Source organism: Schistocerca gregaria, chromosome 2, assembly GCF_023897955.1.
Source record: "Schistocerca gregaria isolate iqSchGreg1 chromosome 2, iqSchGreg1.2, whole genome shotgun sequence".
Taxonomy (NCBI): domain Eukaryota; kingdom Metazoa; phylum Arthropoda; class Insecta; order Orthoptera; family Acrididae; genus Schistocerca; species Schistocerca gregaria.
In genome coordinates this window covers 49,221,402-49,235,748 of record NC_064921.1, presented here as the reverse complement: position 1 = coordinate 49,235,748, position 14,347 = coordinate 49,221,402, and the positions used below count along the sequence as shown (strand labels likewise).

At 40.6% G+C, this 14,347-nt stretch overlaps 1 protein-coding gene across 1 annotated transcript in view; it reads left to right on the top strand.

The window, feature by feature from the left end:
- The window catches only part of LOC126336288 (Down syndrome cell adhesion molecule-like protein Dscam2), a 387,422-nt gene that overhangs the window by 50,190 nt on the left and 322,885 nt on the right, over positions 1-14,347 (top strand). Inside the window, exon 4 of the mRNA XM_049999822.1 lies at positions 10,378-10,549. Within this exon, the coding sequence (XP_049855779.1) occupies positions 10,378-10,549 (172 nt within the window). The remainder of the gene's footprint in view (positions 1-10,377; positions 10,550-14,347) is intronic.

The window sequence follows — 14,347 nt, the reverse complement described above, 5'->3', positions numbered from 1 at the left end:
CAACTAAAACAAATAGAAAGATATATATGTTCAGTAAAATAGATAAAAAAAGCAGTAGTGTCATATCTCAATGAGATAATTCAAACTTTTAGCACAGGGAAGGAGCATATAGAGGAACAATGGCTGAAATTTAAAAGAGTAGTTGGGCGTGTGCTGGTTAGATAGATGTAAAACAAAGCATAGGGCTATAGATAGAGAGATGCTGAATGAAACCCATTTGGCTGTCAAGAGAGGATTGTGTGAAGCATAGCAGCATATTGTCAAATGATCTTTCACAGAATCCAAACATATTGTGGTTATATGTGGCACCAAAGTTAGCGTCCAGTCCCTAGAACATGAGATGGGAATTCAGATTGGGGATAATAAAGCAAAAGCTGAAATGCATAACTCCATTTTCAAATGTGCCTTTACAAAAGAAAACCCTTGAGAGTTGCTTCAATTTAAACCTCATACCACTGGAAAGATAAATGAAGTAAGTATTAGTGTCAGTGTTGTTGAGAAACAGCTGAAATCATTTAACCTGCACAAAGCTCTAGAGCCTGATGAAATCCAATCAGATTCCATACTATATTTTCAGCTGAGTTAGCTCCTTTTATAACTATAATCAATCATACTAAAAGCTGTGTGGAGCAGTTGGAAGAAAGCACAGGTCACACCTGGCAACAAGAAGGGTAGATGATCCACAGAAATACTGTCCAGTGTCCCTGATATCAGTTTCTTCTTGAATCTTAGAACATGTTCTGAGCTCAAACAGAATAAACTATCTCAAACAGAATGACCTCATTTACATCAAATGGCATGGACTTTGAAAGTACTGATCATGTGAAACCCAACTCACAATTTTCTCACATGACATACTGAAAGTTTTGGATGAAAACAGTCAGGTAAATGCAGTAAGTATCTCTTGATTTTTGAAAAGTATTTGATCCAGTACCACACAGACACTTATTGTTGAAAGTATAATGACATGGGGTGTCAAGTGAAATTTGTGACTGGACTGATGACTTTTTTGCAGGGAGAATTTAGCATGTTATCTTGGACGGAGCGTCGTCATCAGATGTAGAAATAACTTCGGGTGAGCCCCAGGGAACCCCTGCTGTTCATGTTGTGTATTAATGACCTTGCAGACAATAGTAATAGTAACCCCAGACTTTTTGCAGTAGGTACAGTTATGTATAATAAAGGACTATAAATATTTAGTCAGATCTTGATAAGGTTTCAAAGTGGTGCAAAGATTGGCAGCTTGCTTTAAATGTTCAGAAATGTAATAACACTCCTCAGGACAAAAAAAAAAAAAAAAACCATAGTATCATATGACTGTAATATCAGTGAATCACTGTTGGAATTAGCCAACTGAAACAAACACCTGGGTGTAACATTTTCTAGTTATATGAAATGGAATGATCACATACGCACAGTTGTGGCTGTAGCAGAACATAGACTTTGGTTCACTGGTGCACACAGTCTACAAAGGAGATTGATTGCAAATCACTTATGTGATCCTTTCTGGAATGTAGGTCAAGTGAACTAACAGGAGATATTAAATGTATAAGAGAAGGGCAACATGATGGCCGCAGGTTTGTTTGACCCAAGGGAGAGCGCCAGAAAGTTGCTGAAGGAACTGAACTGGCTGGCTCTTGAAGATTGTGGGGATCGTAAGGCCAATATTTGAATAATTGCAGCACACACAGAGGTATTCAGTCTTTCTTCCCCTGCTTCATGCATAAATGGAATGGGAAGAAACCGTAATAATTGGAATAATTCGTACAATGGGACATACTCTCTGACATGCACTACATGGTATTTTGCAGAGTATAGACGTAGATGTAGGTATGGATCCACAACCCTTTACAGTGACTCCTACACTGATTCAAGGAGATGCTCTTTTGCTGAGTACATGGACATATCAGGATAGACGGAAATGACATATGTGACATGACAAAGCAGATAAAGAAGCATGTAGGGATGGTGTATGTTGACATGCCATCTCCTTAGACTGAATGTTTGGAGATGGCAATCAACAAATTGTAGTCACTCAGATCAATCGCATAGGCCTGGCGGAACTCATGCTAGCCACACCAATGGAAGGATGTGCTGTTCACCAGACTATACATGGGACATAGCTATTTTGCTTGTTTTGCTGCAGGATCCACCACTGTGTGAAGTTCTTGGTGTGCCACTTACTGTTCAGAAAATCTTGGCAATATGTGTTTTGTATACTGACATCAGGGCAGCCCTCGTTTTGGCTGGAGATCTACACACCATCTTTCGTGGCACTGATGCTAGTGTCACATTTATTTTGAAGTTTTGTGAACTGCTGGCCCTCATCCCTAAAGTGGTGGGTAGGTTAGGTGGTCTTTAATGCAGTATAAAGCATCCTGTCAGTTGGCTCATTATCAGAAATGAATACTTCAAGCAGTCCAGGGTCTTAAATGACCCATGGGAGAAAAACTGCCCATGTTGTTGCTTCAGCATTGAGAGTACTTCCTCGAAAAACATGTTGCACTAGTCTGCTGTGTGTCCAGTTTTCCTCAAATTTTACATGAAACCTTTATGTTGGAGTTCCATGCACTATACTTATTAATAAAAGAAATAAATTTAGCTGTATTAGTGCATGGTGATTGTGAGCATTTTGTGAATAAAACCACATAGAATGCTTAATAAATTTCTTTATTTAATAAGCTGTTTTAGCTATTGCCATCATTAGATATCTCCAATTAAGATTAAAAGAACACAAAGAGCTACAGGTATTCGTGATGCATAAGTTACAAAAGAAGAAAAGTTTAAAAAAATAAAAAAAAGTTTTTAAAACTACTATCACCAAAAAGCTTAGGAGATGCAAAACAAGTTTCATTGTCAGTATTAAGAAATCATGCCTAATTGGGGCATCAACCAACAATTTGACTCAAAAAATTATGGAAAGATGTAAGCTGTAGCCGACAGGTTGCGTTCATGTAGGTGGCATTGCCATCAAATTTTATTTTGTTTTATTTTTTAACTTCATTCTTTAAAAAAAGACTGACAGTCTGTAAATGAAAACATTTAAAGTCTAATTACTATAAAACATGATTTAAATGAGTAGTTGCATTCTCATAAAATTGGACACGGACTAATTGCACCCATCTGAGAAGCTAATTTTATGAGTAAGCAAATTCATCCGTTTAAATCATGTTTCATTATCTGACTTTCAATGACTGTAATAATTTAAAGAGTATACATCTTTTTACATATATGAAGGGAGGATAAAATAAAATCTGAAGATAACATCCCTTACACTAGCACCACCTTGTTGGCTAAAAATTACATCTTTGTATTAAGCAAATAGATAACACTTTCAATTTTTCATCTTTTGTAGCTTGTTGTTGTGTAATGAACAGCTATTGATCTTCATTTGCCTTTAACAGTAACTGAAGATATCTGATGGTCATGGTATTGGAAACAGCATAATAAATAAATAAGTAAATTTATTAAGCAATCTGGTCAAAATCCTTGTCAGACGGTGATGAAGGACGCTTGATACTATTCCAGCTGCCAAGGACACTGTACAACAGGCAACAGGGATGTTTGAGGTTGCATAACAAACTCTTATGTGCTATTGTAATGTGTACTTTGAGTTGGTAGCTGTAACTTTGAAAATTTCCTGTCAGCTTAGCTTGTTGCCATATGGTGGAAGTTAATGTTAGTAGAAAGTATTTCTGACCATTTGGAGTATACTGTAGTGATGTTGAGCAAATGTAACACTTCTTCCTGTATCATGTAGATGTGAATATTGAATTAATGGTGAGAAATTTTAGTTTTTAGAACCAGGAATTTCTTCATGTGACAAAAGAGATAAAAGCAGTTGGAAATATATAATACTATAAAAATTAGTGTATAGTTTGCAACACATGTTGAGATAGATAATAGGTGGTAAGTTTGTCTCCCTTCTTCTTTTTTATTAATTTTTTTTCTAGGTACAATGTTACTCCCATTATTAAATGATATAGATATCTATGCTACTATAAAAGTGTACATAAGTTCCACATTTCCTAATCCATCGAACTGATTTCAACCAAAATTGGTACACATATCACTGTCTGACATGTTTCACAGTGGTGGTATGAACCACACGTCACAAAAGAGTGGGGCTGAAAAAGAAGTGTAACTTGTGACTCAAATAGCCAGACTATCTTCATCTGGTATTTGAGAATGAAAGGCCTCAGTGACTTACAAACAGATTTACACATAATTTCAAAATTTTATATTTGTTTCCTGCTGACACCACTCCACTAAATGATTTAAGCAAAAACGTTTCATCACTTGCTCATTTTCGTAGTTTGAGCAGTAAGGTTGTTGCATCAGGATGGGCAGTATGGCTTTACTTCTAACTCTATTCACAACACATTCCACAGATGGTATCCACATATTCTGTTGAATGTACCTAGAAAAAATTATCATTGTATGACACACAGTTAAGGAAATATGACATCATAAACACTGAGATGCATGAGAAACTGCCGAATCATGCATGATGTTTCAATTTATTACTTATTTACTACTAATTCTATTTGCTGGATGTACCAGCAAAAATTATATCATTTTACAATATACAGTTCAGGAGGTACAACATCATAAACATTAAGATCCATGAAAACGAAACTGAATTGTGAAATTTGCTGGAGATTGAGGCGAAATATTTATACAAATACATGTGAAATGTGTTAAATATATGTGGCATTTATCTAAGTGAGCAAAGTCACAGGTAATAAGCTGTTCCAAAACTCCTGGATTGATTTCAACGAAACTTGGTACACATATTACGTACTTTTTGGGAAGAAATATAATGGGGTAAGAGTGAGCAACCTTCAGTGTGGTGGGTTTATGATGTGAGGAGAAAACTGCGGAGGATGAGGTGGACAGACAGAAAAGGGGGGGTGGTGGTGGTGGGATGGTGGGCAGAGGGAGTAGGAGATAGAAGTGGTCAGAAAGGGGATAGGAAGATATATACGGACAGAGAGTGGGATGCTAGGAGATGGGGAGAGAGATGGAATGAGGAGCAGGTAGACTTAATGGAGGAGGGGAATATTGACAGAGGGGGGTGGAGAGGATAAGACAGAGGTGGAAGGAGCATGTGAACAGGGAAAGGAAAGAGGAGGAGATGGACAACACAGGTGGAAGAAGAAATGGGCAGGAGGAGGGGGAAGAGTAAATGGACAGGGAGGTGGGGAGGGTAAAATGGACATATGGCTCTCAGTACTATGGGACTTAACATCTGAGGTCATCAGTCCCTTAGAACTTAGAACTACTTAAACCTAACTAACCTAAGGACATCACACACATCCATGCCCGAAGCAGGACTCGAACCTGCAACCATAGAGGTCGCGCATTTCCAGACTGAAGAGTCTAGAACCGCTTGGCCACTGCGGCCGGCGAAATGGACGTGGGCAGAGAAAGAGGAGAGGGAAATTGACAGTGAGAGGGAAAGAGGAGATGGAGAGAGAGAGGGGCAAGGAGGAGAAGGAATAATAGAAGATTTGAATAAGTTCATATTCAGAGAACACTGGGTACTCAGCTACACGTGTTTCATTAGAAAACTAGTTCAGATGCACTTGAATTGAATTTGTCAAAATTCTGTGCTCACACTGGTAGGCCATAAAGAGTGTGTGTGTGTGTGTGTGTGTGTGTGTGTGTGTGTGTGTGTGTGTGTTTGCACACGTGCGTGTGTGCGCGTGCATGCGTGCGTGTGTGTGAATTTACTAAAGATATCCCTAAACTCACTCCATGTGAATTGATTATTGTGATCTGGACCCTTCTCTGTCTTTTACCACCACCTCCTCATCTTAGTAGTAGGATGAATAGAGTGAGTAAATTCTGTGTGCAGACACAGGAGACGGTGACTGCAATTTGTGAGGAGCTGAAGATGCTGTTGGATGTGGTCATACATCTTCAGGCTGCTGCCTTGGGTGTAAGGTTAGCAGAGCAACTAGGGCATCACACGGGACAGCTCAGGTGTTGAACGTTTCATCCAGGGGCTCAGCTGCTGAGTCACCTTGCAATGTACAAGGTGCACAGGAGCTGAGATTGTAATGTGTGTGCATCACTTGATTTGGAGAGTTAGTGTGGTGACTGGTCATCTGGCCTCACCCATTCACCCTGTGAGTGGACAAGAAGCTGTTCCTTCAGCAGACTCCAAGCAGACACATGGGGATGTGTTAGCTAGTTATTGAGAGCTCCAATGTAAGGTGTATTATGCACCTTAGAGTCCAATGTGCACTTGGAAAATCGGCTGGGGCCCCTCATACTGTGAGTGGACAAGTGGCTGCTCCTTCAGCAGGGTCCAAAGTGGCATGCAGAGGGAAGCATTTGCTAGTTATTGGGAGCTACACTGTAAGGTGTGTTATGGACCACCTGAAGTAAACAGTGTTCATGTCTGGAAAATAGTCTATTGTGTACTCGGTAAACCTGCTGGGTCACCTCATCTGAGATGTCGAGGAAGCTCTGCCAACAGCTGTCCAGCGTACAGTAATCTGCAAGTTGTGACTCATGTCAGTGCCAATAATGCCTGCCACTTAGGTTCTGAGGCTATGCTTTATTTTTACGGATGGCTAGCAGAAATGGTGAAGACTACTTCGTTCATGGGGTGTAAGCATAGGTCACAGTTTGCAGTGATTTGATCAGGGCCTGTTGGTTTGTAACCGAGTGAAGAGTCTCAACCAGAAGCTCCATCAATTCTGTGGCAGCATAGACTGCAGATTTCTGGACCTGCATTATGGAGGGGTGTGTCCGGGGTGCTTTACAAAGAAGAAGCAGCTACTCAGGTAGTGGAGCGCTTGTGGATTGCACATGTGGATTTTTTGGGCTAGGTGATAGTTTGCGGTCTCATGATGAAAGTTCACCAGCCAGTACCAGAAAATAAGTGATAGTTTCGAGGTCCTCAGTCAGTACACAGAGAATGGAATCAGGTCACATATAAAGTAAAGTTACTTTGAATGTCAAAGTTTAGCAGTAAATAGTTGAAACATTTGTTACAGTGTTTCAGAATTAACTGCCCTCCGGAATAGCTGTTGTGCTCAGATTATACTTTGAACTAAGAAGTGAATGAAACCCAAAGTAGAATGCTCCAAAGTATGAAGTGAAGCATGGAATATATATTGAAAAGACAGGTTAGACACCATGGGGAAGGAGGGAGTTGTTCATTGCAGTCGACAAATATTATGTATAAGGAGGCCAACATTGAGTCTGACTACACATTTATTTGGACATAATTAACGATGTAGGTGAGATCAAGTTAATCATTCAAAGAAAGTGTACACTCAATTGTGCAGAAATACCCTGATCATGCAGTATTAGTTGGAGGTAATTTTGACCTGCTTGAATGTAGATGGGGACATTTATGGTTTCATTGCAGATGGCAAACTTTCTTGAGCAGCTAATTTAACAAAACACACACAGTGGAAATATTTTTGATACTGTAGTTACAAACAGGTCTGGTATTACTGCAGTGTCAGTATAGAGATAGAGATTAGTTATCGGAGTGATGATTGTTACCCAAGTTAAACCCACAAGTTGGCTAGGAGAGTTTTAATACTGAAAAGAGCAGATAAGAAGTTGTTGAACATAATTTATTTTCAATATGATGTATGTCAAGAATTATGGGCAAAGTTTAAGCTGATTGAAATTCTTGCTTGGGAAGATGCATGTGCCAGTAAATGGATTAAGGACTGAAGACTGACCATAACAAAATTTGGAAATTGCTATGGAAGCAGATACTGTTGCACTCGTGGTTAAAAAAGTATATAGAAATATTGACAGGAAAAAGTTAGTAGAAATTCATCAATCTAAGAGTGATGTGCAAATTGTATAACTTTCACCATCATACCGTAGTGAAGGATTTTGCCGAGAACATGAGAAAAGTCTGTTCTTGGATACAATCAGTAAATTAGTTGAAAGCTTCTGTTCAGTTATTCATAGACTAGTCTGGTGTGGCAATAGAAGACAGCAAAAGGAAGGATGTTTCAAATTTCATGTTTCAAAAAATAATTCACACAGGAAGATCATACAGGCATAAATGATTTGAACATTGCACAGACTCTCATAGTGATGATGTAGGACTAGGTATCCCTGGCATTGAAGAGCAGCAAAAGAGTTGAAACAAGTTAGTCATGATGACCATATGTAATCCTAATTTGGTTTTACTGATTTTGCAATGGCCTCTTACTTAGCTTGCATTGATCATGAATGTGTCACCGACCGCAAAGTCCCAGGTGAATGGAAAAAACACAGGTGAGTCCTGCATATAATGATGGTACAAGAATGAACCTCCGAGATTACAGTCAATATCCTTAACATCGGTTTGCTGCAGAATTCTTGAGCATACAATACATTTCATTAACACAGAAGAGCTGCTGTCCATAAATCAGGATGGATTTAGAAAGCTTCACTTGTGCGAAACCCTGCTTGCCTTTCCATGCACAATATCCTGTGAAACATGTATGAAGGGCAATAGGCAGAATCCATTTTCTGAGATTTCTAGAAAGCATTCAACATTGTGTCCTGTTACAGACTGTTAATGCACTTCAAGAGCATGTAGAATAGGCTCCTGGATATACTTTTTAAGTATTTCAACCCATTGCATTTTTCTGGATGGCAAGTATTCATCAGAGACAAGTGTATAGTAGGGAGGGTCCCATTGAAGTGTGACATGACCACGCTTTTTCTCTTTGTACATAAATGATCTGACGTAGAGAGTGAGGAGCAATATGGGACTGATTTGTTATGATGCCGTAGTGGGGGGGAATGTGTCATCATTGAGTGACTGTAGGAGGATATGGATGGCTTACACAGAATATCACTTTAGCATGATGAATGGCAGCTTGGTCTAAATACAGAAATATATAAGTTAATGCTTGTGAATAGGAAAACCAATCCTGTACTGTTCAAATACTGAACTAGAGCTATGCTGCTTGAGACTGTCATTCCAATTAAGTGTACTAGGCAAATAATTGGAAAGCGGTATAAAATGGAATGAGCACATACACTTGTTATTAGAGAAGTTGAATAGTAGGCTTCGGTTTATTGGGAGAATTCTAGGAAAATGTAGCTCATCTATGAAGGAAACTGTGTATAGAACACTGGTATGATCCATTCTTTAGTACTGTTGAAGTGTTTGGGATTCCTAACAAGTTAAAGGGTGACATGGAAGCAATTCAGAGGTGTGCTTCTATATTTGTTACTGGTAGGTTCAGTCAGTAAGCAAGTACTATGGAGATGCTTTGTGAACTAAAATGGTACTTCTTGGAGGGAAGCCGACATTGTCTTCACAAAACACTATTGAGACAATTTACATAATTGGCATTTGTGGTTGTCTGCAGAACATTTCTACTCCCATTAACATACATTTTCCTTAAGGACTATTAAGACAAGATAACAGAAATTATGGCTCATATGGAGGCACGCGGACAGCAGTTTTACTACATCTACCTCTACAACATACTTCGCAACATACCTAACAGTGTGTGGCGGAGGGTCTCCTGGTACCACTAATTTGATTCCCCTTTCCCTGTTCTACTCGCGAATGGTGTGTGGGAAGAAATATTGTTAGTAAGCCTTTGTATTAGCTCTGATTTCTTGAGTTTTGTCATTGTGATCATTTTGCAAGATATGTGTGGGAAGAAGAAATGTCTTGTCCACTCTTCCCAGAAAGTGTGCTCCAAAAATTTCAGTAATAAACCTCATTGTGATGCACAATACTCCTTTTGTGATTGGAGCAGGAAAGGAAATGATTAGTAGCGGTACAAGGTGTCCTCTTCCTTAGGTTGCCTTGTGCAGTATGTAGTTAGGTGAAGAAGTAGGTCTTTCCTTGAGAAAAAAATGAGACTGAATTCTGAAATTAGTTTAGTGTTGGTAAATGTTTTTTGTGTTGATTTCACTTATTGTGCTGTTTGTGAAATCTGATTGTAGAATGCAGCTATATTATTTAAGCAACTTGATCATGATTTCAGCATTATTCTTTCTTTGGTTTTCAAGTACATAATAGTTTCAGCATCCAAGGAAAAATAACATTTTGCAAAGTAAAAAGTCACAGTGAATGGTTGTAATTCTGACATAAAATAAGTTGTCCTAGTTAATGAAATGGAGTATTCTTCTTTACAGAAGATAACAGAAACAGCCACTATTGGCCATCTGTAGTGAACTCTTCTGCTTAGATTACATTGTCACTAAATTATTTTTAGGCCAGTTTTATTTTAACCACAATACACTTTATAACAACCTCTTTTCAGTTGAGTTTATTTGTGCTGTTGCATACTGAATTCTTTACATATGCTTTTCTGACATTTAGAATAATATTGTAATTACTTGCAGATTTCTGTAATAGGAAACAAACTTTCTTGTGTACAGTTCCCCCTTCATGGAGAGCAGAGCCTGCTGACACAGAAACCACAGTTGGAAGAACAGTAGCATTGTCATGTGCTGCTGAGGGCTACCCTGTCCCTAGAATACAGTGGAAGAAAGACAGCGGCTCCCAGCCACCTGTGTATGAAGACCTTGATGTTGTGATGACCAATTACAGGTGTGTGAAGCAACAGGAAATTTTATGATTGAGCATCATTATGATTTTTACCATAAAATGCATTTGATTTAATTCTGAATGGTGACATGACCAAGATGACCATTCACTAATAACAGAGGCATCGAGCAGTAAATATACACCCACACTACAAATTTCATGGTTCTCCAGAGAATATCTGCAGGCATGCAGGCATGTATAAACATGTGCTCATGAGCGTATGTGCATGCAGGCATGTGCCCCCCCCCCCCCCCCACACACACACACACGCACTGACGTCTGCTATGGAGCTCGTAGTGGCAAAGGTTGGCACTATTTTACTTAGCAATAAGATCTCGGCTTTCTAACTAATTGGCCGAGCGGTTCTAGGCGCTACAGTCTGGAACCGTGTGACCTCTATGGTCGCAGGTTTGAATCCTGCCTCGGACATGGATGTGTGTGATGTCCTTAGGTTAGTTAGGTTTAAGTAGTTTTAAGTTCTAAGGGACTGTTGACCTCAGAAGCTAAGTCCCATAGTGCTCAGAGCCATTTTATTCTAACTAATTGCTGTCCTTCTTTTCTGTGAAAATTGTTGTGTGCTTTTGCATTGCTATGGTCTCTCTGTACATCCTAGCATCATAGTTATTGGGTACAGTAGAGGAATGCGTTTGGTGGTTTCTCAGTCCTAGTGCATGATCTGCTACTGCTGATTTATCCATCTTGCCCAGGTGACAGTTGCTGTTGTGTTCCTTAAGTCAGGTGCTACTGCTTGTTTGTGTGGTTCTTATGTCTACTTGGACCAAGTACAAAGGATTTTATACACTCCTGCTATGGCAAGGAGAGGTTGTAGGTATTGCAGTGCTCAAGTATTTGTGCATCGTTATTCTTGGTTTAAACATTGTACCAATATTGTACCGTACTTTCTGAGTACTTTGTTAATGAAATCTGTGACAGTCTTGACAAATGTAAGGAAGATATTCCGTTCAGTTGGTTCTTTTTTATAGATAGGGCACTACATCCAAAAAGGTCTAGAGCTTCCAATGAAAAAGGTCCAACTAAAGGTAATGTTCTCCTTCCGTTTGTAAAAACAGTCACACATAGAATTAGAAAAATACCCAGGAAACATGGTATTGATACAGTGCTAAAACCAGCAAGAAATCTGTGTGAATATTTGAACACTGCAAAAGACCTATACTGGCCACTTGCAATAACAGGAGTACATAAGGAACTACAAAAAGAAGCACTGATACCCATCTTAAGGAACATGAGCAGATGTCACCTGGGTGAGAGGGATAAATCTGCAGTAGCAGATCATGCAATAAGACCAGGAAACCACCACATTCATTTCCCTGGGACTTTAGCTTTAGTTACTATGCTAGGATGTACTGAAAGGCCATAGAAATTGAAAAGGACAAAACCAATTAAAAAATAAAAGGAGGAGGATGAAATAGGCAGTGGCTTGATGATGCTTGAACAGACGGTTGCGTGAGTACATATAAACAGTGTGGCTTGCTGAGCTTGTTCGGATCTGTAATTGGATCTTGAGTTGTTCGAGCCTCTGATGTCTCAAGCATTGCAAGATGAAATGTTAGGCAGGAAATTATGCCTTATGCTCATAAAACAAATACAAGCAATTACTGAAATCCTGTCCTTGAAAGTCTGCTTTCTGTGAAAATTTATGTCAATGACCTTAAACCGTATTTAGATAAACTCATGAGTTTATCTGAACTGAAAATAGTTATCAGGTAAGAATGTTTCAATTTTTTGTTGTGTTTGCTCTAGTTCACAGATGAAATGGTTGCATACTTTTATGACAGAATAATTCACCTCTTTCTGTCTTATATTCAGGTTAGTGAAAGCTTTTGTTGTGTGTGCTGTTACATCTATGAATGCTGCTGTTTTCAAGTTTTGAACAGGTGTTAATGACAAAACTTCATAAGTAAGCAACCCATTGTTAGAATTACTAGTTGCTGAAACAATTGTCTCCATTAGGTTTTAGGATGATACCACAGACAATATTCTGTGTAGGTTTTTGTACAATGAGTACCAGTGAATCAAGAACTCACTCTAGCTTGTGCAGAAATTTTCTGAAGTCAGAGTTAGTGGACCTATAAACATCAACAATTAGAAATTTAGTTTCGCTAAATTCAACTTCCCCTGTACAACATTCAAATACCTGTTCAGTGCAGTGCCGAGATACGTCTACTGACTCAAATGGAATACTGCTTTTTACTGTAAGTGGCCACTCCCCAAAGAACTCCTTGAAAAAAGCCCGTTAATGTGTATCCTGGTAAAGGAAGCCTCTGAATTGTCAAATTATTTAAGTGGTGCTCCGATATACCAATAATGTCAGCAATCGACATTTATAAGCAGTTCACTAACTTAATCTGTTGTTGTTGTTGTGGTCTTCAGTCCTGAGACTGGTTTGATGCAGCTCTCCATGCTACTCTATCCTGTGCGAGCTTCTTCATCTCCCATTACCTACTGCAACCTACATCCTTCTGAATCTGCTTAGTGTAGTCATCTTTTGGTCTCCCTCTACGATTTTTACCCTCCACACTGCCCTCCAATACTAAATTGGTGATCCCTTGATGCCTCAGAACATGTCCTACCAACCGATCCCTTCTTCTGGTCAAGTTGTGCCGTGAACTTCTCTTCTCCCCAATCTGATTCAATACTACACTCCGGGAAATGGAAAAAAGAACACATTGACACCGGTGTGTCAGACCCACCATACTTGCTCCGGACACTGCCAGAGGGCTGTACAAGCAATGATCACACGCACGGCACAGCAGACACACCAGGAACCGCGTTGTTGGCCGTCGAATGGCGCTAGCTGCGCAGCATTTGTGCACCGCCGCCGTCAGTGTCAGCCAGTTTGCCGTGGCATACGGAGCTCCATCGCAGTCTTTAAAACTGGTAGCATGCCGCGACAGCGTGGACGTGAACCGTATGTGCAGTTGACGGACTTTGAGCGAGGGCGTATAGTGGGCATGCGGGAGGCCGGGTGGATGTACCGCCGAATTGCTCAACACGTGGGGCGTGAGGTCTCCACAGTACATCGATGTTGTTGCCAGTGGTCGGCGGAAGGTGCACGTGCCCGTCAACCTGGGACCGGACCGCAGCAATGCACGGATGCACGCCAAGACCGTAGGATCCTAGGCAGTGCCGTAGGGGACTGCACCGCCACTTCCCAGCAAATTAGGGACACTGTTGCTCCTGGGGTATCGGCGAGGAACATTCGCAACCGTCTCCCTGAAGCTGGGCTACGGTCCCGCACACCTTTAGGCCGTCTTCCGCTCATGCCCCAACATCGTGCAGCCCGCCTCCAGTGGTGTCGCGACAGGCTTGAATGGAGGGACGAATGGAGACGTGTCGTCTTCAGCGATGAGAGTTGCTTCTGCCTTGGTACCAATGATGGTCGTATGCGTGTTTGGCGCCGTGCAGGTGAGCGCCATAATCAGGACTGCATACGACCGAGGCACACAGGGCCAACACCCGGCATCATGGTGTGGGGAGCGATCTCCTACACTGGCCGTACACCTCTGGTGATCGTCAAGGGGACACTGAATAGTGCACGGTATATCCAAACCGTCATCGAACCCATCATTCTACCATTCCTAGACCGGCAAGGGAACTTGCTGTTCCAACAGGACAATGCACGTCCGCATGTATCCCGTGCCACCCAACGTGCTCTAAAAGGTGTAAGTCAACTACCCTGGCCAGCAAGATCTCCGGATCTGTCCCCCATTGAGCATGTTTGGGACTGGATGAAGCGTCGTCTCACGCGGTCTGCACCTCCAGCACGAACGCTGGTCCAAC